The 27,484-nt window shown below is 43.5% G+C and overlaps 1 protein-coding gene across 1 annotated transcript in view; it reads right to left on the bottom strand.

Moving 5' to 3' along the window:
* DCHS2 (dachsous cadherin-related 2) overlaps positions 1-27,484 on the bottom strand; it is a 308,466-nt gene that overhangs the window by 121,473 nt on the left and 159,509 nt on the right. Inside the window, exons 2-3 of the mRNA XM_058666741.1 lie at positions 21,933-22,124; positions 1,540-1,771 (exon numbers count right to left, since the gene is read on the bottom strand). Coding sequence (XP_058522724.1) covers positions 1,540-1,771; positions 21,933-22,124 — 424 coding nt within the window. The remainder of the gene's footprint in view (positions 1-1,539; positions 1,772-21,932; positions 22,125-27,484) is intronic.

Below are 27,484 nucleotides of genomic sequence, written 5' to 3'. Positions count from 1 at the left end.
ACACATATGCAATTATCACATTAGAGAACTAAAAGGAGGTTTAGGTATCATTTTAAAATAAAGAAAACTAGGGGCCCGGTGGCGTAGCCTAGCAGCTAAAGTCCTCGCCTTGAATGTGCTGGGATCCCATATGGGCACCGGTTCTAATCCCGGCAGCTCCACTTCCCATCCAGCTCCCTGCTTGTGGCCTGGGAAAGCAGTTGAGGACGGCCCAAAGCCTTGGGACCCTGCACCCATGTGGGAGACCCGGAAGAGGTTCCTGGTTCCCGGCATCGGATCAGCGTGCAGCACCGGCCCGTTGCGGCTCACTTGGGGAGTGAATCATCGGATGGAAGATCTTCCTCTCTGTCTCTCCTCCTCTGTGTATATCCGGCTTTCCAATAATAATAAATCTTTTAAAAAAATAAACAAAAAAAAATAAAATAAAGAAAACTAGAAGCCAGAGACTAACAGGATGTTAGACCCAGCACAAAGAAGACATCTTCTTTCAGTGCCTGTACAATTCTTTATAAAATGATAACCTGTAAACCCATTGGGAATATGCTGAGTCACTCTTACATGGTGCAATCATGCAAACCAAGAGAAATGAACATTTGCAGAACCAAATCCTTTGGATCAACTGTTTCCGCATAATTTAAATCCTTCAGTCTTCATAAAAACTTTGCAATATGCGATGTATGAGAACCAATGTAAAGGTGAGGGAACGGCTCAGAACAGACCCCAAGTAAGGCTGGCACTCACACCCGGGTGTCACCCAACTAGAGTCCACCCCATTCACAGTCTCTGGACTCTCTGGAAGGTTGCGTTCTGCAACTGAGGGGGGGCGGGGAAGGCCAATTATTCTAATTTCCCGGCTAGGAAACAGGTAAGCTGAAGGTGAACATGTAAGGAGTTATTCCAATAGCCTTCCCTGGACCCGGCGCCATTCCTTCTTCCTCACAGCTCATGAAGTTCGCGCCGGCCTAGCTATCCACCAATCGGATGTAACCTGGCTTTCCACCTGAATCCCACCTCCCAATCTTCCAGCCCCCTCCCCAACTCCGCCCACTCGCCAATCATCCCTAGGCATTCACCTGCAGGCGCCAATCCCCTGGGGGCCTGCCCTCAATCCCTCCCAATCCCCACCCCCTATACCTGGCCGACAAAAAGGCTCCCCCAGGTGCGGCTCGCTCTCTTATCCCGGCTCTTATCCCTCCCGCTCTTACCCCGCTCTTACCCCTCTCTTCTCTCTCTTCTCTCTCTTCTCTCTCTTCTCTCTCTTCTCTCTCTTGCTTTTCTTTGCTCTCCCATCTTCCTCCGACCTCCCTTCCCCCCTCCCCTCCCCCTTCCTCTCCACCCTGTTCCTGCCTCGTTGGAATAAACCTCCTAAGATACCTCGTCGCGTGTGGTGTTTCAGCTCACGGTAAAGAACCAGGTTGTGGGAATTAGCTGTGCGTAATAATATCGTAATAATATAATATCCTATGAACTAGAACTCTGCATCTTTTTAAATAACTAACAGAACAGACAGAGAGCAAAAACTGTTTCCTCGTCACCTACCTGTGGTGGAGTCAATGGTGAAAAGGGATGAGAGCTCTCCAGGAAGGAGTGTATAAGCCACTGTTCCAAAACGCCCAACATCCGAGTCCGTCGCCAGAACATTAATGATCTCGGTGCCTGGCGGAGTCTGCCTGCTGATGCTTGTCACATAGGTTGCTGGGTTAAACACGGGACGGTTGTCATTCACATCTTCCAGCTCCACTCGGACAAAAGCCTGGGCGCTCAGCCCACCCTGCGGAGTGAATGAACAGTGATTACCTACAAGTCTGCTCAGCACTGGGATATGGAGCTGACAAGAACCCTAGAACAGTCTCGCCAGGCAAAACACACATGTTTGCATGTAGGTACACACACATAAACACATCTCTTTACACAGACAGATGAGTTTATACATACAAATCGTAAGGAGTTATTCGAATATCCCACCCTGGACCCGGCGCCATTTCTTCTTCCTCACAGCTCAGGAAATTTGCGCCAGTCTAGCCATTCACCAATCAGATGTAACCTGGCATCCACCTGAGAATCCCACCCCCAATCTTCCAGCCCCTTCCCCAACCCCGCCCACTCGCCAATCATCCCTAGGCATTCATCTGCAGTTGCCAATCCCCTGGGGCTTGCCCTCAATCCCTCCCAATCCCCACCCGCCAGGTGCGGCTCGCTCTCTTCTTTGCTCTTCCTCCCCATCTTCTTCCGGCCTCCCTTTCCCTCCTCCCCTTCCCCTCCACCTTGCTCCTGCCCCACTGGAATAAACCTCCCAAGATACCTCATTGCGTCTGGTGTTTTCAGCTCACCAGGATGCAAGAATTAGCTGCATGTAATAATATCGTAATATCGTACATAATAATATCATAGTATCATATGAACTAGAACTCTACACTGTTTTAAATAGCTAACAAAAATCACAATATCTAGCACCTTAGTGAGAGAGGAGTTAGACTGGGTAGTAGGCAGTTAGGACATTCTGGGTCCCCAAGTCATTTTTTTCTCAAATATAAAGGGGTATTTTCCCCACCATGTCAAGTGCATATCTTATCAAAAACATGCTTCCCCAAAAGACAAGGGTGACATTAACATATCAATTCCCCACCTGAAGCCTCAGCCCAATTCTGTCTCTGGCTTCAGACTTCCCCTCTTTATCATTAGAAAGAGACCAAGGAAGTTGGCCAGTGACACCTTTCTTGCCTTTTGTCCCAGGGCCAGGTACCATGGAAACCAGGAATTCTCCTTTGTTTATGAAGAAACATCTTTAAGGGGAACCTTTAAAAGATGCTTTCCCCACATTTAATAGGGTCTTCTTTTTCACTTGTCCTCCTGCCACCATGGCAGTGAAGAATCTAGATGTTTACTGCCTTTTGTGATTCTTCCTTAATGGCTTGGCTGAGGGCTGTGTGAACTCCAGGCCTGATAGTCTACATGACACCGGGCAGGACACCTGGCAGGTCAGGTAGGCAGACCACTCCTCAGGAAGGAGGTACCTGGTGTTTGATAAGATTCACCGCCCTATAGCTAGCTCATCGATTTGTACTTTTTGAAAGTTGCTTGCTTCAGACCCACCAATAGAAGCTTGCTAAATCATGACTGTATAATTAATAGCCTGAAATGTATAAGAACTGGGGGGCACAGGCTCTTTCTCTCTCTCTCTGGCTTGTGCTCTCTTTTTGCCTTTCCTGCGGATCCTGCAGCAGCCTCGGCTGCGGCTGCCCCTCCCCCAGCCCAGCCCTAGACTAACCTGAATAAACCACCCTTTATGCCTTAGCACTGAATTCAGACTTGATGATTTTCTGTGGATATCAAAATCCGCACTACAGCAGGTGATAAGGGCCCTTTCTATCTCAGAGCCCTCCACCCCACTCCCCACCCCCGTCACTAGGACAGGAGTCTCCTTTCTCAACTTTTCTAACAAATCTTACTTTAAAACTAAACTGTGTCCCCATGAAAATTCTTCTTTCCTGCGAGACAAGAATTGAGGTTGTAAGGAGTTATTCCAATATCCTTCCCTGGACCCGGCGCCATTTCTTCTTCCTCACAGCTCATGAAGTTCGCGCCGGTCCAGCCATCCACCAATCAGATGTAACCTGGCATTACACCTGAGAATCCCACCCCCAATCTTCCAGCCCCCTCCCCAACTCTGCCCACTCGCCAATCATCCTTAGGCATTCACCTGCAGGCGCCAATCCCCTGGGGGCCTGCCCTCAATCCCTCCCAATCCCCACCCCCTACACCTGGAAGACAAAAAGGCCCCCCCAGGTGCAACTCGCTCTCTTTCCCCACTCTTACCCCTCTCTTAACCTGCTCTTACCCCTCTCTTACCCCTCTCTTACCCCGCTCTTATCCCGCTCTCTTACCCCGCTCTTATCCCGCTCTCTTACCCCACTCTTACCCCTCTCTCTTACCCCGCTCTTACCCCTCTCTTACCCCTCTCTTACCCCGCTCTTATCCCGCTCTCTTACCCCGCTCTTACCCCTCTCTTACCCTGCTCTTATCCCTCTCTTACCCCGCTCTTATCCCGCTCTCTTACCCCGCTCTTATCCCGCTCTCTTACCCCTCTCTTACCCCGCTCTCTTACCCCTCTCTTACCCCGCTCTTATCCCTCTCCTACCCTTCTCTCTCTCCCCCTCTTTCTTGCTGTTCCTGCCCCATTGGAATAAACCTCCTAAGATACCTCGTTGCGTCTGGTGTGTTTCAGCTCACATTAAAGAACCAGGTTGTGGGAATTAGCTGCGCATAATAATATCGTAATATTGTATGAACTAGAACTCCTCCACAATCTTTTTAAATAACTAACAGAGGTTGCTGCCGTATTCGGGGTCAAAAACCCTACAACATTAGCACTGGCGATTACACATAAATGAGGCTACCGCTGAAAGTCCCAATGAGGCAAAAACTGACAGAATAGAGGCCAAAGAAATTCTGACAGCCAAAAAGAAATGAATATCACTTTTATCCCTAAGTTAATTTAAAAATGAAAGCTGGTGCTGGGGGGAAGCAGTTAGGGAGATTGGGGAGGCAGAGGATGGGACGCATTAAAAGCCATACTAAGAACACACAATTAAAGTATGAATTAACCTAAATTAGGGAGGCTAGGCTCCAACTACCTGGAAGAAAGAATAGCAGGCAGAATAAGGAGCAGGAACAAGGGTCCTGAGGCAGGAGTGCAGGGTGTGTCTCTGGCCTGATCAGGACAACAGAGAAGCCAGCAGCCTGAGGTCAGTTTGAGCTGCTATTCTCCCTGTGAACTGAAGGACAATAAACTGGGGAGATAGAGGCCACGGGGAAGCTCGTGGAACCAAGTCCAGAGCTGATGGAGGGAGGCCTGAGTGAAAAAAAGAAATAGTGAGGACACATCCCACCCACGTGGAGCCCTGTGTGGTTTGGAATTCTGAATTCTTCCTGGTTTAAAAAGCTCACAGGTTAGCTGGGATGGGGACAGACCAGACTAAGCAGGGCTACAACACCTATGCGCCTCATGTGGACTAGATCAGGGAAAAGCCAGGCTGGGCTGATTGATCCTACTGGTGCAATCTACAATTAGAGTGGGTGAGGGTTGTTTGGGCTTAGCCACAGCATCAGCTGGCACTGGGGGCTAGCTCTGTCAAGTTAAACCACAGAACCACCTGGAGAGTGCATAATCCGGGAGTGGGTATGGCCTGGGAGGGAAATAGTGGGCTCCTCCCTCTTGGGTTACCACTACCACGGGAGGGCATGATAACTAGGACAGGAGCTGGGGTGGCTAGACAGATACCCAACAACATCCATGAAGGCTGGATAGTTGAGCTGGCTAGATGGAACTAGGCCTTAATACCCATTGACATGTATGAGAGCAGAAGGGGATGTGGGACAGACTGGACTAGTCTGCTACACATACTACTGGCAAACCAGGGCAGGGGGCAGGCCTGGTGGGGGTTATTGTAGGTCACTCCAACTAGGCTGCAACCCACACTGGTTTGTGTGAAGGCTGAGATTGTGCTGGGCAGAAGCAGGCTGGACTGCAACACCCACTGGTTCCAGTGCAAGTTGGGACCGAAAACAGAAACAACCCAGCAATTGCAACCACCAGCTGATTGTGATGGACTGTGCTGGACCCTGTACTTGCTAGAACATGCAAGAATCTGGTCTGGGAACACCTCAGACAAAGTTGCTTTGGGGATCTCCCCGATCAAGCTGCTGGCCTCAGAACCCTAACCATCAAAAGGCAGAGGACAGAACAAGTTAATCAACCACCTCAGCTATAGGTTGGCAGCGAAAAACTGGGCAAATAGAGATTCTATGATGGACTATGTCTGTTAGTGGATTCTTCAACGACCTCATTGTGCTTAGAATGGTGAGACTGGCAGCGATTCAGAACTGTTGAACTATCAAGACCACTTGAGCAAGACCCTCAGAGCATGCCCCACAAAAGGGACCTGGGGTGGGTGGGAGACTGGGTGGGGCTTCTCCCTTAAAATCCCCATTTACATCATATATATTAAGGAAACAATATGGAACTAATTGTGTTGCCCATCTTCCTGTGGCGCTTGAACTTTTTTACCCTAATTATGTCAAGATTCTCCAAAAAAAAAAAAAGAAAAAGCTCACAGGTTTCCCAAAACGTTCCTGGAAGATACATATTATTGCTTCCATCTGAATACAAGAAGAGTGAACCAAACAGGGGAAAATACTCCTCAGTAATTTTAACGTTCTGCAATAGGACATACGCTCCCATTTTTCATTCCTATGTGGTGCAGTTTGACAGTTCCAGCCTTGAGAAAAAACCCTTGGTAAGTCACGACTGCCTGGTTTTCTCACTTACCCTCCCTTTCTTTTTTGTCTAGTTGCACGGGAGGCACTGAAAAAAGACAAAAAAGAAGGGCAGGAAAGGAGATGATGTGGCAAGAGATGAAGGGAGGGCTCTGTTCTGCAGACATAAGGGAAGCACTTGTTGGGCAAGGGAGGGTGAGGAGAGGACTTTAGTTTGGGATGAGCCTCACAATACATGTGGAAATGGCTCTCACATTCTGTGATCCATGCTCTCCACTCTTTGGGTACTAATAGCAGAACTGGGATTCCCATCCTTAAAAATACAGGAATACTGCAAGAAGTTCATGGAAATAGAGAATAAGAAGTGTATTGGGGTTGCAAACGTTTCTTCAATCCATGCATATCAAAGGGTCTTCAAAGGGTTCATGGAAAATGTGAGAGAGGGCATCAACAGAGTAGATCCAACGGAAGGGATCTCTGAAGCTGGAGACAGGATTATCTGAAAGAAATAATGAAGAGCAATGAGGAAAACCTATAGGAACTTTGAGATAGCTTTAAATGAGCAAATATCTGACTTTTTATTGGGGTTGAGAGAGAACTGAGGATTGCAAAAAGATAGAAAGCACTTTCCCAGAGATAATAAATCTTTTGAAATATAAACAAAGATCCAAGATTCAAGGCTCAGGATGGCAGAAGATTACATTCGATTCAATTCAACCACATCTATCTCAAGATAAAATCAAGGTATCTTAGGTAAAAGATAAACAAAGAACTACTAAGGCAGAAAGGGAAAAGAAGTAAGTAGCAAATAAAGGTAAACCAGTTACATGTGCTGCAGACTTAGCAGACACCAGAGATGCTAGGCAGTTGAATGAGATGTTCACAGAACTCAAATAATAAGGCTTGCCAAATAGCTTGGTACCCCACAAAGCTACCTGTTAGATGTGAAGGAGGGGTAAAGACATTCAAACACAAACAAATGAGAGCATTTATTAACCCAGAACTGCCCCATAAAAATTGTTAACAGTTCTTCAAACAGAAAGATAAAGATGTTAATGAGTTAGAAGAGAATATGAGAAAGCTGCCCAACTCTGGAAGGAGTACTAAGGTCTTAAGTAATGAAGACTAAAAATCATTTTAGAAATAATAACTACACTAATATTTTAAGAGACAGGTATCATGGCAACGTTTAAGATGGAACATAAACAACTCGAAATGTGGGCCAAATGTTTGGCATCCTTGGATGCCAGTTGGAACATCTGAATGCCATGTCAATGTGTCTGGACTCCATTTTTTTATTCCAGCCTCCTGTTCATGCACATAGTAGGGGGATGTGGATGATGACTCAAGTGTCTGTGTCACCAAAACCCACATAGAACACTCAGGTTGAATTCCTGGTTTCTGATTTCATCCTGACCCAACCCAGGTTGTGGTGGGCACTTGGGGAATGAAACACTGGTTGGATTGCTCGCTCTCTCTCTCTCTCTCTCTCTCCACCTGCCAACGTAAGCAAATATTTAAACTCAAACATGGAGAGGAATAGAGAGCAAGTACAGATTTTAAAAACAGAATTCTAACTAAATGTCTGTTAGTTTATTTTCCTATGTTAATGCTCAGTATTAAGCCGTTGTGATTTCAAAATAGCTTGTTATAATTAGAAGATCATTTTGTAAGCCTCATGGTAAATACAAAGCAAAAACTTATAACAGACTAACCAAAAGTATAAGCAGAGACTCAAAAAACAAAAAAAAATGCTGCTGGAGAAACCACTAACCAGAAAGGAAAACTATAAGGGGGAGAGAGGGGCTGGCCTGTGGCACAGTGGATTAAGATGTTGTTTGGGATGCCAGCATCCCAAAACTGGTCTGAGTCCTGACTACTCCATTTCCAATCCAGCTCCCTGCTGATGTGCCTGTGAAGGCAGCTGAAGATGACGCAAGTACTTGGGCTCCTGCCCCCCGTGGGGGGGAGCTAGATGGAGTTCCAGGATACTGGCTTAGTTCTGGTCTAGCCTTGATCATTGCAGCTATTTGGGGAATAAACCAGTGGGTGGAAAACTCTGTCTCTCCCTCTAATTCTTCCTTTTAAATAAAGAAAAGGAAATCAAAATAAGAATGGGGAGAAGAAAAGAATTACAGTAAAACTAGGAAACAAGTCACAAAATAGCAGCAGTAAGACTTTACCTAGCACAAATCACTGTAAATATGGTACGATCTGACTACTAGCTACTTAAAGAGATTCACTTTACTTTTGAACACATATGTAGACTAAACCGAAGTAACAGACGAAGAAATTCCATGCATGAGCTGGGATTGAGACCTAGTGAGTAAAGCTGCCACCTCTAATGCCGGCATGCCACACAGTGTGTGAACTCGTGTCCTGGCTATTCCAGCTCTGATCCTGCTTTTTGCTAATGGCCTGGAAAAAGCAGCAGCAGGCGACTCAAGTTTTTGAGCCCTACAACCCACATACAAGACCCAAATGCTGCTCCTGGGCTCTGATTTCTAGCTGGTCCAGCCATTGCCCTGGAAACCATCAGAGAGTGTATAAGCAGTTTGGAAATTTTCCCTTTTTTCTCTGCCTCTCTCCCCCTTGTAACACTGACTTTCAAAATAGATAAATAGATAAATAAATAAATAAATAAATCTTTCATGTACATATTTCATGCAAATGGATTACTAGAAATCAGAGTGACCATAATTAGGTCATATAAAATAGATTTTTAAATCAGAAGCAGCAAAGAGAGGTTACTATACACAAAAAAAGGACAAAGTAAGCAAGAGGAAATAATTGTATATGCACTGCAATAGAGGGCATCAAATTATATATAAAACAAATATTACTAGAACTAAAGATAAAGCTAGACTCTAACACAACAATCAACAGTGGACTATGACACCGCACGTTCAATAGTGAACATTCCATCCAGTCAGCAAAGGAGAGGAACACCAGAGTTAAGTCTCACCCTTGACCACCTGGACCCAGCAGCTATCTATCTCTAGAACATTCCATCTAACAGCTGCAGAACACACATTCTTCCCAACAGCACAGTGAACCTTCTCCGGAACAGATCACATAATGGGTCACCAAATAACTCTCAATCAATTTTTAAAACTAAAATCGTATCAAGTCGTTTTTCTGACCATAATGAAAAACAAGTACAAATCACTAGAAAAATTTTGGCAACTAGACAAAAAAATAGAATGAAAATTAAACAACTTACTTCCATAAAAGCAGTGCACCAAGGAAGAAATGAAGAAGGAATTTTCAAGATTTCTCAAACAATATAAATTGAAATGGAATATACCACAAAACCTTATTGAAACATTCAAAGGAATACCAAGAGAAAACTTATAATAATCCAAATTTGCATTTAAGGCACTTTATGCAAGGATCTCAACCTATTGCTACACTTAAAGGAATTAGGAAAAAAGTATAATCCAAGTCCCAAATCAGAACAAAAGTAATGCTAAAGTTCATTGCAGAAATGAGACTTTTAAAACAATACCGAGGATCAAAGAAACAAGAATTATTCAATAAGATAAATGTAACCGACACACTTTTAGCTAAGAGTTACTGAGAGAAAACAAACTCAGACATGAAAAGGGATACTTTTACAACTGACTCCACAAAAATACAAAGGGCTATTACAGAATATTATGAACACTTACTGAACAAATTTGACAATTTAGAAGCAAGGGATGACATCTGAGACATAAACTTTGCCAAGGTTGAATTACAGATGAACAAAATATCTGAACAATTACTTCAATAACAAGTAATGACATTGAAACAGTAATACAAATGTTTCATTAAAGACAATCTCAGGACCAGACTGCTTCACTGGTAAGATACAAGGAACATTTACAGAATTACTAACACCATTTCTGTTTATTCTTAAAAAGAAAAAAAAAAAAAAACAGATGAAAAGAGTTTCTTCCAAACTCATGCCAGGAGACCTGAATTATTACCCTGATACTAAAACCACACAAGGTCTTAGGAACTGGTTGTGTCCTAGTGGGTAAAAGCAGAACCTGTGACCCTGGGGTCACATCCTGGCTGCTCAACGTCCAACCCAGCTCTCTGCTAATGACCTAGCAAAGCAGTGAAATATGGCCCAAGTACTTGTGCCCCTGCCATCTAGCTGGGGGACCCAATGCCTGGTTTGAGCTTACCCAGGCACTGGCCATTGCAGCCATTTAGAGAATGAACCAGTAGATGAGAGATCTCTCCTGTTTCTCCCTCTCTGACTTTGATACAAGTCAACAAAACAAAACAGAACAGAACAAAACAAAACAAAGACAAGAACACAGCAAAGACAAAAAAGCTAGAGGAGGCACCAGCATTGTGGCTTAGGCAGCCTCCCGCAGCACTGGCATCTGTTAGCAACAACATTTCCAAACCAGTTCCTTACTAATGTTACTGGAAAAGCTGCAGAAATGGCCCCAGTTCTGGGACCCTGTCACCCACATGGGAGACTCAGATGGAATTCTAGGCTCCTCGTTCTGTCTGGTCCACCCCTAGCTGGTTAGTTAGGGAGTGAACCAACAAGTAGAAGACTGATCAATCACTCCCTCCCTTCTTCCTTCCTCTTTAACTCTGCTTTTCAAATAAATAAATAAATCCATGAACCCTTTTTAACTGCTACTGGCCAATATTCTTGATGAGCATAAAATTAAAAACCATGCATGAAATACTAGCAGATTTGAATCCAACCACACATTAGACAGATAATTCATTATGATAAATTGGGATTCATTCTAGGAAAGCAAGATTAGGTCTATAAACACAAATCAATAAGCATGATACACCATATCAACAGAATAAAAGACAAAAGTAAGGTTCATTTCAGTATATGCAGAAAAGGCATCTGATAAAATTCAACATTCGTTCATGATAAAATTCTCAAACAAAAAAATAGGTATTAAAGAAATACATCTCAACATAATGAAGACCAGAAATAACCAGCCAATGGCCAAAATGATATACGATCAGAGTAAAGCTGAAAACTTTCTCTGTGAGAGCTGGAAAAACAAAAGAATACCAAATCTTCCCACTTTATTCAATGAAATATTGGAAGCCTTAGCCAGAGCAAATAAGTGAGAGAAAACAATATAAGGACAACCACACTGGAAAGGAGAAGTTCAAATAATCACTCTTTGCAGATCACAAGTTTGTCACAAAAATTATTAAAATAAATGAATTCTGCAAAATTGTAGTATTAAAAACTACACGAAAATTGAGTTACAATACATCAATAGTGAATCATGTAAGAAAAAAATCCCATTTCTTACAGCTATCAGAAAAACAAAACACATAGGAATGTATTTAGCTACAGAAGCGAAAGATATCTACAATGGAAACTATAAATCACGAATGGAAGAGACTGAGTAAGACATAGAGCAATGGAAAGACAGTCCATAATCACGGATTGGAATGATTAGTACCACCCAAAATTTTATACACGTCCATTATACTCCCTATCAAAATATCAATCACCAAAGAAATCTTGATTTTTACACCAAGGAGAACTTATATAACCTCATTTTGAAATGTATTACAAAGCCACAGGGACGGAAACAGCAGGTGTTGGCATGACAGCAGACATAAGGACCAATAGAGCCAACTAGGAAGTTCAGAAGAAAAGCTACACATCTAAGCCAACTGATTTTCCAAAGGATGCTACATACACATAATGGAGAGGAGACACTCTCATCGATCCATACTGCTGGGCAAAAATGATATTCACAGTCAAGTGAAACTGGACCCCCTTTCACCATGGACACAGTCAACTCAAAATGGATTAAAGACCTACATTTTGGGCTTAAAACTATAAAACCACTAGAAGAAAACAGAAGAAATGCTTCAGGACATTGGCATGGGCAAAAATTTTTGGATAAGAGCCCAAACGCACAGAAAATTAAGATAAAAACAGACAAGTAGGATTCCACCAAACTAAAACACTTCTGCACAACAGAGAAAACAGTTAACACAGGGATGTGAAAACCTATAGAACAGAAGAAAATATTTGCAAACTTTTTATCTGGAATGATATATACAGAATGAACTCAAACAACTTAATCACCCAAAGAAAATCGTCTACGTTTTAAGTGGAGAATAGATCACACCAATGCCCAACAGTTACGTGAAAAGATGCTCCCATGACTAGTGATCTGGCCAGTGTGAATCACAACCACAAGAAATGTAGCCTCACTCCAGTTAGACTGGCTATTAACAATAAAACCCACAAAGCAGGATCAGTGCTGGGGAGGATGCAGAGAACAGGGAAACCATTCACAACATGCGTGGGAATTTGCATTAGCACAGTCCTGGTGGATCATTGAGAGCGCTATACAAATTAAAAGTACAACTCCATGTGATCCCATACTGCTACTGCTGTGTGTGTCTGAGTGTGTGTGTGCACATTTTTTTTAAAGATTTATTATTATTGGAAAGCCAGATATACAGAGAGGAGGAGAGACAGAGAGGAAGATCCTCCGTCCGATGATTCACTCCCCAAGTGACCGCAACGGGCCGGTGCGCGCCAATCCGAAGCCGGGAACCAGGAACCTCTTCCGGGTCTCCCACGCGGGTGCAGTGTCCCAGTGCTCTGGGCCGTCCTCGACTGCTTTCCCAGGCCACAAGCAGGGAGCTGGATGGGAAGTGGAGCTGCCAGGATTAGAACCGGTGCCCATATGGGATCCCGGTGCGTTCAAGGCGAGGACTTTAGCCACTAGGCCACGCTGCTGGGCCCACATAGACATTTTCAAAGGAAATTAAATAAGCCTGTTGAAGATATGTCCAAACTCCCATTAAAGTTGCAGGACTACTCACAACAGCCAAGAATGGAAACAACCAAAAAACTATGGTATATATACACACAGGAGAATTTTAGTTAGCCATAAAAAGACAAAACCTTGTCATTTTCTTTCTTTCTTTTTTTTTTTTAAAGATTTATTCATTTCATTACAGCCAGATATACACAGAGGAGGAGAGACAGAGAGGAAGACCCTCCGTCCGATGACCCACTCCCCAAGTGAGCCGCAACGGGCAGATGCGCGCTGATTTGATGCCGGGAACCTGGAACCTCTTCCGGGTCTCCCACGCGGGTGCAGTGTCCCGATGCATTGGGCCGTCCTCAACTGCTTTCCCAGGACACAAGCAGGGAGCTGGATGGGAAGTGGAGCTGCCGGGACCAGAACCGGCGCCCATTTGGGATCCCGGGGCCTTCAAGGCGAGGACTCCAGCCGCCAGGCCACGCCACCAGGCCCAAAACCTTGTCATTTTCAATGACATATGGAACCAGGACACTGTGCTAAGTGAGGTAAGCTAAGCACAGGAAGTCCGCTGTTACACAATCTCAGTCATGCTAAGAAAAGTTGAACTCACAAAAGTTGAGAACAGAATGAGGGAGGAAGGTTCAAAGGCTACTTGGAGTAAGAGGGAAGAAGTGTTCATTTTTAAGCTTATGGGACTTTGAATGTTTGCACCATAAGGAAACGGTACATATCCCGATTTGAACATGCCATAATTTATATATTTTGAAATACTACATAACAAGCCCTAAATGTATACATTTTAATATACCAGTTAAAAATAAACTGCAGAGTGGACTCATATTTTCAGCAAACTTCAATAGCCTGCCGGCATCCAGGCACGGCATACTGAATGGGACCACAGCCTGATGACAACATACGGAGAGTACCACCGCATGGAATAGACCCAGGTTGCTGCAAAATGCCTTGCCTTTCAGTTCTGCTTTCCTTCCCCCCTGTCTTTAACACGTGTTCTCAAGTTCAAAGGTGACATAAAGTGAAGTCAGACAGTGAATAAGTCAAGAAATACATGTTGTTCTACCTTAAGATCTTACACCAAAAAACTTAGTTCCTAGATCTCCCGTGAAGTTCCTAAACCAGGCAATGCTATCAAACATAAGCAGATGGTACATGAGCAAAGTGAAAAACTTACTGACAAAAAGAATGAAAACAGGAAAAGTATTAGGGATCACATTTACTTTTTTGGTTTTTCGCTTACAGTAGATTAATTATAATAATTATTTATTAGACAATTATAATAATTTGTCAGGTAGAGTTACAGAGAAGAAGGAAAAGTTAGGGAAGGAGAAATCTTTCAGCCACTGGTTCACTCCCCAGATGGCCACAATAGCCTGGGCATGATCCAGGCCAAAACCAGCTTTGTCCAGATCTCCCATGTGGGTGCAGGGGCCTGAGCACTTGGGAAATCTTAGCGCTACCTTCCCAGGCACATCACAGAGAGCTGGATCACAAGTGGAGCAGTTTGGCTTGGCAGGGTGGCTAAATCCTTGCGTGGCATGTGCCAGGATCCCATATGAATACCACCTCAGGTCCTGGCTGCTCCACTTCCCATCCAGCTCTCTGCTTGTGGCCTGGGAAAGCAGTTGAGGACGGCCCAAAGCTCTGGGACCCTGCACCCGTGTGGGAGACCTGGAAGAAGTTCCTGGCTCCTGGCTTCAACTCAGTTTCAGTTTTGGCCGTTCGGTTGCTTGGGGGGGAAGTGAATCAGCAGCTGGAAAATCTTTTCCTCTGTCTCACTTTTTGTCTATAAATCTGCCTTTTCAATAAAAATAAAACAAATTTTTAAAAAGAAGTGCAGCGGCCAGGACTCAAATCAGTGTGCAGTATTGGATAACAGTGCCTCGGGTGTGGCTTTATATGCTATACCACAACGCTGGCCCCCACACTTAACAATCCTAAGAATATGATAGTGAAAATTTCCTCTTAGAATAATCATTTACGAATGTTAGGTTTTAAATGCACTTCAAGTTCTTACATTCTTAAAGTACTTAGGCGCAGCTAATTTCCCACAGCCAAGTCCTCTTTTCATGATTAGTTTACCCCAAGCCAGACTCCCAGACACAACAAGGTGCTTGCTAGGTTGTTTATTTCAGCAGGGTTAAGAACGGGAGTGGGGGTGGAGGGGAAGAAGTCCTGCCATGGTGGCGCGATGGGGGCTTCCAGGACAAGGGAAGGGGGCAAGATGGAAGACAGGAGAGCCAGGAGAGAGTGGAAGGGAAGAGGAGGGAGGAGAAAAGAAGAGGAGGAGGGGGCCCACGTGGAGCTTCATTTACACAACATAGGTGAGCCTGCAAGATGCGGCAGGGGCTTGGGGACCTAATTGGGAGGAGGGGCTGTGGGCGGGCCCCAGGGACTGGTGACTAAGATTATCTGAGACACAGATAGGCCTGTGGGGACTAGGGGGAGGGGCTGCGAGAGACTGGAGGAGGGGGTGGGATTTCCAGGTAAAACAAGAGGTTACATCTCATAGGTGGATAACCAGAATGGCATAAATTTCGCTGGCAGTGGGAAGGGGAAGCAGGAAGTGGAGCCAGGTCCAAGATGGGATGTTCGAATCACTCCTCACAATGAGTATGTATTAAATGTGTTTTATGTGCATTTTCCCCTTTTACGGTTTTTCTTTCTTGTATCCAGCTTATAGCAACGAAGCCACATGACAGGTTCTGATCCTGAACCACACAGCTCAGCTGCTAGCACATTCCTGGCTACATTTTGCTCTAGGCTCTTTTTTTTTTTTTTTTCAGCAATAGGTAATTAAATACGAGTACTTCAAAAAGTTCATAGAAATGGGATTAAAAGACATTTATTTTGAAGCAAAAAAAAAAATCAAACTTCAAGCAAAAAAAAGGCTCTTCAAAAATTTCCTGGAAATGCTTATTGTGAAAAAAAAAACATGTTAATGTTTCATTTTTTTTCTTTCTTTGGCAACAAAGCAAGCATTTCTTCGAGGTTCATTCTTTCTGGTTTTTCGGATTTGTTTATTTAATTTACTCTTTAAAGCTTTATTATTATCTGAGGGTCAGATTTACAGAGAGAAGGAAAGATCCAAAGAGTGCTATCTTCCATCTACTGGTTCATTCCCCAAATGGCCACAAAGCCACAGCTGCAATGACCCAAAGCCAGGAGACAGGAGCTTCTTCTGGTTATCCCTTATGCGTACAAGGACCCTGAGCAATCCTCTGTTGCTTCCCTGGGACATAAGTAGGGAGCTGGATAAGAAATGGATCAACTTCGACTGAAACTGGAAAAATGGGTTCCTGGCACTGTAGGTGGAGGATTAGCCTGTTAGGCTACCATGCAGGCCCCAATATTTACTTATTTGAAAGGCAGAGTTACAGCAGGAAGGAAAAGACAGAGGCTGTTGTAGCCACTTGGGAGTGAACCAGCAAATGAAAGATCCATCTCTCCTATTCTCTGTAAATGCTTTTCCAGTAAAAAGATTTTTTTTTTCTTTAAAGAATGAAACATAAAAGCAACAAAAAGTGGTCTGTTTGATATAGTTTGACATTGAACTAAGAGACGGGCATAGGGTCTGGCAGGTTAGCTGCACAACTCCCATCCCCACGTGCCCGAGATTAGAGTTGTGGGAAAAGCTCCTCTTCCAATTCTAGAGTGAATCAGTGCATCTGGGGAGTGAATCAGCAGACAGCAACACTTTGTCTGCTTACCAACTTGGGCCTGTCAGGGTACCAGGGAAGAATTGGTCCGCTCGGTGAATTATCATCCAGCACAAGACGATAAAGTCGATCAGGCTGCATGTATGTGCGAGTTTGCTGAAGGATGGACTGGAAGCTCCAGAGGGCGTGGTGGAAGGGCTGTGCTGGGAGGGGATGGACTCTGAGTAAGGAGTAACTGAACAGGGCAGGAATGAAAATGTGGATCATAAAGAAAGGTGGGAGACTTAGCTTTCATGAGTAAGAAGACATCTGGAGATTAATCTTGGTCATATATTAAAGGGTGGCAGGCAATCAATTTTAAGACACTGACCCGGTTAGCTAGTTCTAAAACACCGGGCAAGTAGGGAACTGCTGATTCCTGAAATGGGTAGGTCATGGTGACCAAGGAAATAAAACACAACAGTTGAACACTTTTCGTAAAATGAGATACACATCTATTAAAATGAATGTGCTCTTTTATTCAGCAAGTGTGTTTATTAGAGTCCTGTATTGCACACCAACTATTTAGGACAATTTCAGTGTCCAACTTTTCACCGTGAGTGTATCCTAGTGCAATGGTAAAGAGCTAAATCAATTAACTTTATAAATTGCTCTGATAAAATCCTCCCTTAAGCCTACAGTGGTGAGATAGAGTGCAAATGCCTTATCTCAGACACCTTCTCAGTTACTGCATGTACCAAATTCCTCAGAAAGAATGTTAATAAACCCATGGTTATGTATTACACACACACATACAAACGCATCACACATCAGAATTCATTTGGTAAACGTGAACAGGGAGGGGCTGGCACTGTGGCCCAGGAAGTGCTAGCAGTCCACATGGACACCAGTTCAAGTCTTAGTTGCTCCATTTTCCGTATAGCTCTCTGACAATGTGCGTGGAAAATCCGAGGATGACAGCCCAAATGTCTGGGCCTTTGCATCCCCCTGGGAAATCAGGTGATGCTCCTGACCCTGGCTTCAGCCTAGCCCACCCCTGGTTGGTGCAATCACATGGGGAGTGAAGAAGATCTGTTTCTTTCTCAAACATACACACACACACACACACACACACACACACACACATTCTCTTTCCCTTTTTTTTCTCCCTCTCCCTGACTTTCAAAGAATAAATACAACTTTTCTTTAAAGAAATGGAGAAAAGAAGCAAGAAATTAAATACAAGGATGTGATATTTAGATTATAAGACTTTGTTGTGAAGAAGCATTGGCTTATCGATGTAATTCAATTATTTGATCCCATTATATGATCCATTATATGATTTTATGGCATTCTGAGGACTTCTCTGTGGCAGATGAATCACAGGAGGAGCTGCAGATAGAATATTGCAGAAGCAATCTCAACAGAGTAGGAGAAATCACGGAGCTAAAAACTATTGACAGTCATCACAAGGATAAATAGGGCAGGGACAGAGAAGCCCACAGCACAAAGACCATTTTACAAGAGAAATTCTTTTACTAGCAGGTAAAAATCATTTAGTGATCATGGACAAATGGGTTCTCAGCAGGTTTGTTGTTGTTGTTGTTGTTGTTTGTTTGTCTGTTTTTGCCAAAGGGCTTTCAGGACATTTATTAAACAGAGAAAGGATCAGAGAAGAAAACACAGATTGTTGAGGTAATTAGGTAAAGTGAAAGGACTTTGGCCAAGACAGTCGGTCTTAAACAATTCATTATGGCTTGGAATTCAGCATCTTGAATCTAAACCATCTTGCCTGAATCATTTATTGCTTACATGTCATTGGGGTTGCTTTCAGAGGCAGCCGACTAAGTCATCACCAACACTGTGATCTTCACGTAGGCCCTGTCCGGGTTGTAGCTTTCAGAGAGCCGTGAGCTGTTGGCAGACCCTGCCCAGAATAATTACAACACATACAGATGTCAGCCCACTGAAACTTCCCAGTCTATCACAGAGGAAAGCCAGTAAGATGCTGTAGCCAACAGAATGAACACTATACCTCACCATCACCTGTGTATGCGTGTCTATTGGTGTGTTCTCTATGTTTTTCCATACACACAGACTCACAAGATACGTGTATGCTGCCCAACCTCCATGTATTCTGAAATGAACATCAAGAATGCTAGAGGTAGTTTCAAGTCTAAGCAGAGAGACCATCAGGAAGCTGTTACAAGGAGAAAAGGAGGGAGAGAAGAAAGGTTTTTCTAGAATTTGTCTTTAAAACGCCTCCTTGAAGCAGACATTTAGAGCAGTAGTGAGGACACATCATGGGATGCTTGAATCCTGTATCAGAAGTGCCCAGGTTGGAGTCCTGGCTCTGCGCCTGACTCCAGCTTCCTACTGATATGTCTCTGGAGGCAGCAGGGGAGGGCTCAAGTAAGTTGCTCTTTGCCATCCACCTGGAAGACTCAGATGGAGTGCTCCACTCCCAGCTTTGGCCTGGCCCAGCCCCAGTCATCCTAAGCTATTGTGAGTGGATAGATTTCTCTCCGTGTCTCTCCGCCTTCCAAATCATTAAAATAAATGAATAAACAATGCAAATTCACCTTTGGCTCTGGTGCAACATGCTCTGAGCTGATCACCTGCTTCCAGGAGGTCCCTGTGTGCAGTTTCTTCCTTGGATCTGCACGTGACCTCGGATGCACCAAATGAACAGGAAGGCAAGACGGAGAAGGTGACCATGAAAATGGAGAAGGCACTGGAGCGTTCAGGCAAGGAGGAATCCCTGAGGCTCAGATAACTTATTTCCATACACCATAAGCTAAAAAGACTCTAACTGGAGACGCACCATGTTATCCACCACCATCAAGGTCAAAGGCATTCTCTGCAGATCCCAAGAACAATGGATTAATCCTTTTCAGAGGGGAATATTTTCATGGCCCAACCCTTACTTGTGTAACAACAAAGAGCGTTATCAGAAGAGTCTCTTGAACTTGAGTTCAAGAAAAAAATGAACAGAAATCCCATGCCCACCTCGGAGAGGACCTCAGCTCCCCAGGCCATGGTGGAGGCTGCAGGCCTGTGAGAGCTGTGGGCCTTCAGTTCTCCCACGACAAGCATTGCTTGGTCCTACATGTGGTCATCCTGACTTTGGAGAAAGCCCACGCAGTAATGACTCCAGTAGGTCAGAGTATATGTCAGATGTCAACCTCAAAGGCACAGCTTCCCTGACAGTGCAGGGATGACAATTACTACAAGGACTTAGATGCCCTGAACCAGGACATTCAGGGCAATATTCTGTCCACAGGAGGGACTGGCTATCACCCAGGACAGGTCACTCAATATCTGTTACTATCCCAGACTACATTCACACCAATGGAAGCTCCTGGAAACCATCAAAAAAGGTGTAGACACATGTACCCCACCAGCAGGTATGTCCCTGCTCTAAAGAAAGTCAATGGGTTGGAAAGGACTTAAGCCTTTAGGGATAAAGCTCCACCACCAGGTCTGGCTGGCTGGCTTTCAGGTGACTGTGGCCCTGAATCACCAACGCCTACCCTTGGGGGCTCGCCAAAAAACAGGGAATGCCTGTAGAATCACTGCATTAGTGGCCTGTGTCTCAATGAGACTGTAAAGAACTGTTGATTTATGTGACAGCTAAATGAATTTAGATGCAAAAAGAGAAAAAGCAGGCAAGAAAGTGGAAACGCTCAATGACTCTGAATATTATGAAAGACAGAAGCCTCAAAGACCTTGGTGGAAATGTATTCAAACATTAAGATTATCTGAAGTAGATGGATTTGGAGGAGGAAGAAAATCTAAAAATGGAGAGGCAGACTAGAGATTTAGGAAGGAATTTTATAGCTAACGATGGATTTAATGACACCATTGACAATAGGATGCTGAGGGAAAGAAAAAAATTTTTTTTTCACAGAGTCCTTAGAGTAGGCTCAATATGGAAATACAAGCAAGCAGTTTTAAATGACACATATGGCTGCATGAGGTAGCTATGTGACCCAACAACCCTTAAGCTGATGATTGACAAGCCCACACTTTTCACTGGAGTATGTGGTTCAAATCCCAGCTATTATGCTACTGATCCAGTTCTTCCTCCTTCTCTCTCTCTCTCTCTCTCTCTCTCTCTCTCTCAGATTTACTTTATTCCATTGGAAAATCAGATCCATAGAGAGAAGGAGAGCACAAAGATTTTTGGTCTGCTAGTTCACTCCCCAAGTGGACAGTGCTGAGTGGGTCTGTCTTCCAGGTCTCCCACATGAGGTACAAGGTCCCAAGGTCTTAGGCTATCCTCTCCTGCTTCCCCAGGCTACAAATAGGGAGCTGGATGGGAAGTGGAGCAGCAGCGACATGAACTGGTGCCCACATGAGATCTCGGTGCTTGCAAGGCGAGGATTTAACCATTAGGCTATTGTTCCAAGTCCCAATCCAGCTTTCTCTTAATGTGCAACCCTGTCCTGGCTAGTCTCATGGGAGACTCAGATTGAGTTACTACTGGTTCTTGGTTTCAGCCTGGCCAAGCACTGCCCATTGCAGCCATCTGGGAAGTGAACCAGCAAATGGAAGATCTCTGTCTTCTCTCTCTCTCTGCCTTTCAAGAAGATGAAAATAAATAGACAAAAGCAATTTTAATATTCCACTGTCAATTTTCCTAATTAGTATACTACTTAGACCACAAGATACTTTGAAACTAAATCATCTTTTTCGAATAAAGGTAATTTTAACATGAGCATGATCTTCTGAGACTAATTAGATGTTTGGTCACTGCTGTATTGTATTTAAACTGGGTATTCAACTCCAGGATGATCTACAATTGTCTCAGAATCTATGTATTTCTAAGGGAAAAGATTAATATTTCTGTGTGTTCAAAATTCTTCAGAAAGTTCATGCAAAAATGTGTTATACAAGCTATGGATGAGTTTCATGAAAATTTGTACCACAATGAAGTTAGTTCTTTTGTTAGAAGAATTTCTGTTTAGTTATTTCATTCCTATATATTTTCTTACACAGAATTATTATAAATATATTGCAGTTTTGTTTTTAAGTCATTAACTGTTAAAGACATTATTGAACTATTTAAGGACAAAATCTGTATAATGCATGGTATTTGCCTCAAAATTTTTCAAGAAAGCAAAGTGGAGGTGATACATAAAACAAGGTTAACCAGTTGGCAATGATCATTGGCAATGATTTGCTTTTGAATATGTTCAGAATTTCACACGTAGAGACTTACCCCATCCTTTGCTCTCACCAGGAGATCATAGGTGGCTGGATCCCTCTCCCTGTCCATATCTTGAGAAACACAGATCTGCCCATCCACAGGGTCAATGCGGAATGCGTGAGGAGCTTCCTGGCTTTGGAACCCGTTGTACAGTTCATACTCCACAAGGCCGTAGAGCCCGGCATCCTCATCAGAGGCCTTCACCTGCAAGACACGAGAGTGATCCATGAGAAAACAGGAATGCTAGCACTGCTTTGAGCAGACCATAGGTTAGTATGATGATCTGCACAACCAAGTGTGGCTCCCACAGTTATTAAGAAAGCACAGATTTTGGTTTTATTTCTTCTCCATTTCTTTTGGGAGGGTCACTACCCCTCTATCTTCCTCTTCCAAGTTGCATATTCTCCTTTTCTTTTCAAGCACTTTCACCCACTGCTACACTTTCTGGTGATCTCTGAAAATCTAGGGGTCTCAGGCCACAGTTCCAGTTCCTTGTTCTTCTTTTACCTTTCGCCATACTTGAGTGACTACCTCCCATCTCAAGTGACAACATCCACATGGCTCATGTTTTGACACATCTGTTGTTTGCTTTTCCTTCCTAGAATTTCATGTGATGGTTTGGTGCAACTCCTCCTTCCCAAGACCCCCCAGTCTTTCAGGGCAGCAAAAGAAGTCAAAGCAGTAAATTGTGATGACTGGAAATTCAATACAAGTGAGTGCATCAGTTCATGCTGTAGTGTGAGTGAGTCCCCACTCCCCAGGTTTTTTCCTGGAAATAATGCCCCAGGGATGGCACTGGCCTCTGGCAGACTGAAAACAGCCGGGCTTGCCCCACAGGCATAGGGGGAATGAAATCTAGCTCAAGCTCTGCTAGCCGCTAGCCACGTGAGGAATGCTGATGGGGATGTGTAACTGCCCAGAGCAATGGATGCCTTTGCAGTACCCCGTGAGTTAGCAGCAGCCCTGCGTTGAGAAGCAAAGATGAAGCAATTACAATGATGAAAACACTTAGCTGAGTCATGCTAACTATGGAAATACAATGAGAAAACAAGACAGGCTCACAGAAAGGATCAAAAAAGTTTTTGACCCCAAAGGCTCCCTATAATTCTTTTGATTCCAAGTTCAACTGATAACAGATACATAGCATCTACAACAAAAGAAGTACTTTACAGGTTGGCTATTTTGTCTAGCATTTCAGACACCCTTTGGGACAGCTGCATCGCACGTCAGTTTGCCTGGGTTTGAGTACTGGCCCTGCTCCTGAGGGTGACTTCTTGCTCATGTAGAATCTGAGAGATAGCAGATACTAGTAACAAGCATTTCAGTGTCTATCATGCAAGTGGAAGGCTCAGATTGAGCTCCTAGCCCTGACTCTGATATAGCTCAACCCTAGTCATTGCCAGTATTTATAGAATGACCCAGTGAGGGGGAGCCATCTCACATACACGGTAAATCCACAGGAGGTTACCAAAGAAGGAAATAAAGTGAGGGAGAGAGTGAAGAGAGATAGAGAGGGGAAGGGAAAGAGGAATGGAGGAGAGGTGAGAAAGAAGGAGAAAGTGAGAGAGAAAGAGGGAGAATGGGAATTATCTTACAGAAAAGATACTCTTCTAAAGTTTTGTAAACAACCACAAACTACTAAATCCATTTGCAGATCAAAAGGTCAAGGTTGGAGAGTTAATGTAACTCATCAAAGATCCCTTACCTCCTAAATTCCAAACCTGGGATTTGCATCTAGAAAGTCAGTACCAGAGACCATGCTGTCAACCGTCATGGTCTATATACTGTCTCCTGAATATGAAATGTTGTCACTGCATCCTTTATCAATTGAGTAAACACTCCCCAAATATTTTGACCCGGTTTCATGGTAGAACGTGCTGGAATATGTAGGGCATTATCCCAAATAATCATTTAGCTCATATGATTTTCTCGCCATAGTAACACTAACATGCAGGAACGCAACAGGTAGGCACCTGTGCTCTCCAAGTTGAGCTGAGCCTTCTACTCTATGTGGTTGAATTGTAAAAAGCAAAATCGACGTAATGATGGCATTTAGTTAAACAAGATAATTCAACAGATCAATTCAGAAAGCCTGACACCCAAGCGATAAATGTCTCAGAAAGGGGATAAATGACAGAGACCCTGAAACAGAGGGCCAGCTGTCTCTTTGGTTTATAAGCATGTATATTGGCATGGGGCCCTCTGGCTTTTAATTTCCTCAGTCCAGAAGTTAACTCTGTATCCCATTTCATTGGCCCCAACTTAACTCCCAACTTATCTGCAAAGGAGGCTCATAAATGCGAAAGATCAAAAAGTTACGTGGTGGCTACTGACAGATTCTGCCGCAGAATGACATTAGCCTACAACATTTGAAGACAGACACCAACGATGTCATGATTTTCCAAGTAGCTTTTACTGTGCAGTAACATTTAGCCAAGTGAAACTTACACCCAGGAGGCTTTCCTATGACTGTTAATTTTGGAGGAAAACTCTTGACAGTCCTCCCAATTTACTTAAGACTTTTCTGAGGCAGAAAAATAGAAGACCATTTCATCAACTACACTATTAGTATTCCCATTATATTGATTTAATTCTAAACTGAAAAGGAGAACAAAGAACTACTTTCAGTCAATACAATATACATGTAGGAGCTGTGTCTGTTTCAACACTTCCCAAAGGAAAACACATATTGAAAACAGGTCCACCAAGGACGGCTCTCCATTCACCTGCCTTTTGTGCTGTGCGATCCTCAGCAGGTAACTGGAATGTGACCTCTGGGACTATCTGTGCAGTCCACCTCAGTAGTTTTCCACCAGGGGCACACTCACCTCCCAAGGAAACATCTCAAAATGTCTAGCGACTTTTTAAGATTTTCACAACCAAGAAAATATTTCTGCTGGCATTTGGGGGCTTAAAACCTGGTGTGATGCCAAACACCCTACAATGCACAAGGCAGACTCCACAACAAAGAATTATCTGGCCTCAAATGCCAACAGTGTAGAGGTGGAGGCCTCGTGCAACTGGCGATAATTGTTTTCCCACTTGCATTGCCTTTATATTTGTCAACAAGTCTTTTACCCTCACTCTCATCAATTTCACAGTCTTTGGTAAAAGCATTCTTCCTGTACCAAAAAGAAACAAAAACTAATGTATTTATGAGGTTTTCTTCCTACGGGAAGAGCTGAACCAGAAAATCCACAAATGTTCTTACTACAAAGAACTTAACTCCAAACATATTGGGTCTATTCTATTCTAGAAGCTGTTGATAAGTGAGTTACCTCAAATTCCCAAAGACAATAAATATATCTGCTACAACATATGGGATCCTCAATAACTTTGATTTGATTGGAAGACAAATATAATTGACTTAAGTTCTAAAACCCACTCTCAGCCTTTAGTAACAAGGAATAGCCAGTCATTTGGGTTATATTAAAACAAATGTTTTTACTCTCACTTTCAAGACCATTCTTTCATTTGGAAGAGGCAAACTGCTGGCAAAGCAAACTATCAAAAGTAAAAACTGTGATAAGAGTACTGACATGAGTTTATGTTGGCAGTTCAGATTCCAAGTTTCAAAATCATAAAATAAGAATGCATTCTTTCCTGGTGTTACTCAACATCCTCTACTACTGACATACTATTTCCTAACCATCTATTCCATTTATGAATTGCATCTTGAAAGCCTTGAATTCGTTAGGCAACTTCAGGGCTTGTATCAGAAGCTATTGGAAGATATATATAAAATTTAAGCAAATTGAATAACATAAAATGGAAATTACTTTTAAAAGCTTCAAGAAGAAGTCCTGATTAGTAAATGAATTCACTAGACCTTTTATCCAGAGGTATCTGTTTATATCAGAGCAAGTTCTCATGAACTGGGATCTAGAGATCAGGAAGAGTCTGATTCCTGGATTTCCTCTCAGCTCCATCCTATAACATTCTCAATAGCACCCCTGCGCTCCTGACTCTATCCATCTCAAAACACCTGTCCTAGGGTGAGACGCATCTGGCAGCTTTAACGTTAAACATAATCTGACAGGCCCAGCGGCATGGCCTAGTGGCTAAAGTCCTTGCCTTGAACACACTGGGATCCCATATGGGCACCGGTTCTAATCCCAGCAGCTCCACTTCCCATCCAGCTCCCTGCCTGTGGCCTGGGAAAGCAGTCGAGGACGTCCCAAAGCTTGGGGCCCTGCACCCATGTGGGGAGACCTGGAGGAAGTTCCTGGCTCCTGGCTTCAGATCGGTGCAGCAGAGGCTGTTGAGGTCTCTTGGGGAGTGAATCATCAGATGGAAGATTTTCCTCTCTGTCTCTCCTCCTCTCTGTATATCTAACTTTGCAATAAAAACAAATCTTTAAAAAGAAAACATAATCTGACATGGTACTGAGCTCATTGTAGCCGACCTAATCCCAGTTTGATGAAGAGTTCATAACATTACAAAATATCAGTGCAATGTTAAGGGTATCCTGATTTCATGATTAGCTTTCCAGAATTGAAAAAAACAAAAACTGATATCATTTCCCTCATAGTAACATCTGGGTTAGGATTCTTGCCTGTGAATTATCACAGACAAGGGACACATTTGGAACACTGTCCCTTGAAGCATTCATCTCTTAGCTGTTCTACAAGTGGGACAGGTCTACTTGGCTGCTAGTCACGCCATGGTCAACCTCATTTGGAAAGCTTTACTTGCCAGGGGCTGGATAACCTTAAGGGGTCCCATGCTTAGCCATTTAAATCAGATGGACCTGACACAAGAGCCACAGGGTGACCTTTAACACTGTCCTTTCCCTTATCCTTAGCAAACTACGTCTTAACTCAGTGAGATTTCTTTTTTTTTTTTTTTTTTTAGTAAAACTTAGAGCCTGCTTTAAAAAAAAAAAAGTCCTAGGAAAAATGGTGACATTACAGATACGATTTATAATAACTTATTTTTTTTCTATTAAAATTCCAAAATTTCTACCATGAGTTCACAGTCACCTGAGGAACTAACAGTATGTCACATAGAGTGTCAATGAAGAAATAAGAAGAAACTGTGAAATAACAACCTTTTACTTCTGAAAGGCCCATCCAACTGCTGACCCTACAGCTAAAGTTGGATGCTAACCTCCCCAGGGAAGCTAGAGCACCGGAGTCACATGAACGCAAGTAAGTGGCTCTATGAGCACAACGCCACCAGCAACTTGTGTCCTCCCAATGACAATATCCACTTGGCCTTCATTTTCTGAGTAATCAGGAGCTTCCCACAGAGGCAACCATCCCGTCCCCTTGAACCTTATTGACCTCCTCCAATGCCCTGTACCATCTAGGTCTCCTCCTTGCCTCTGACCCCTGGAGGACTCCTAAGCTCAATCTTGGAACTGTTTTTTCTGCTCTGTTTAAATTTTTGAATGTTAGATCCATTAATTCTATTTCATTCAAAGGAGACAGAGATCTTCCATCTGTACTAGTTCACTCCGAAATGTCATGGCTGCCAGTGCTGGGGTCATACCAAAGCCAGGGCTGTGCTATGCTGAAGCTGAGAACAGGAACTCTATACCCAGGTCTCACATCAACAACAAG

The sequence above is a fragment of the Ochotona princeps genome, chromosome 7 (genome assembly GCF_030435755.1).
Source record: "Ochotona princeps isolate mOchPri1 chromosome 7, mOchPri1.hap1, whole genome shotgun sequence".
Classification (NCBI taxonomy): Eukaryota; Metazoa; Chordata; class Mammalia; order Lagomorpha; family Ochotonidae; genus Ochotona; species Ochotona princeps.
Note: the sequence above shows the minus strand (reverse complement) of the source record. Positions and strands in the feature narration are given on the sequence as shown.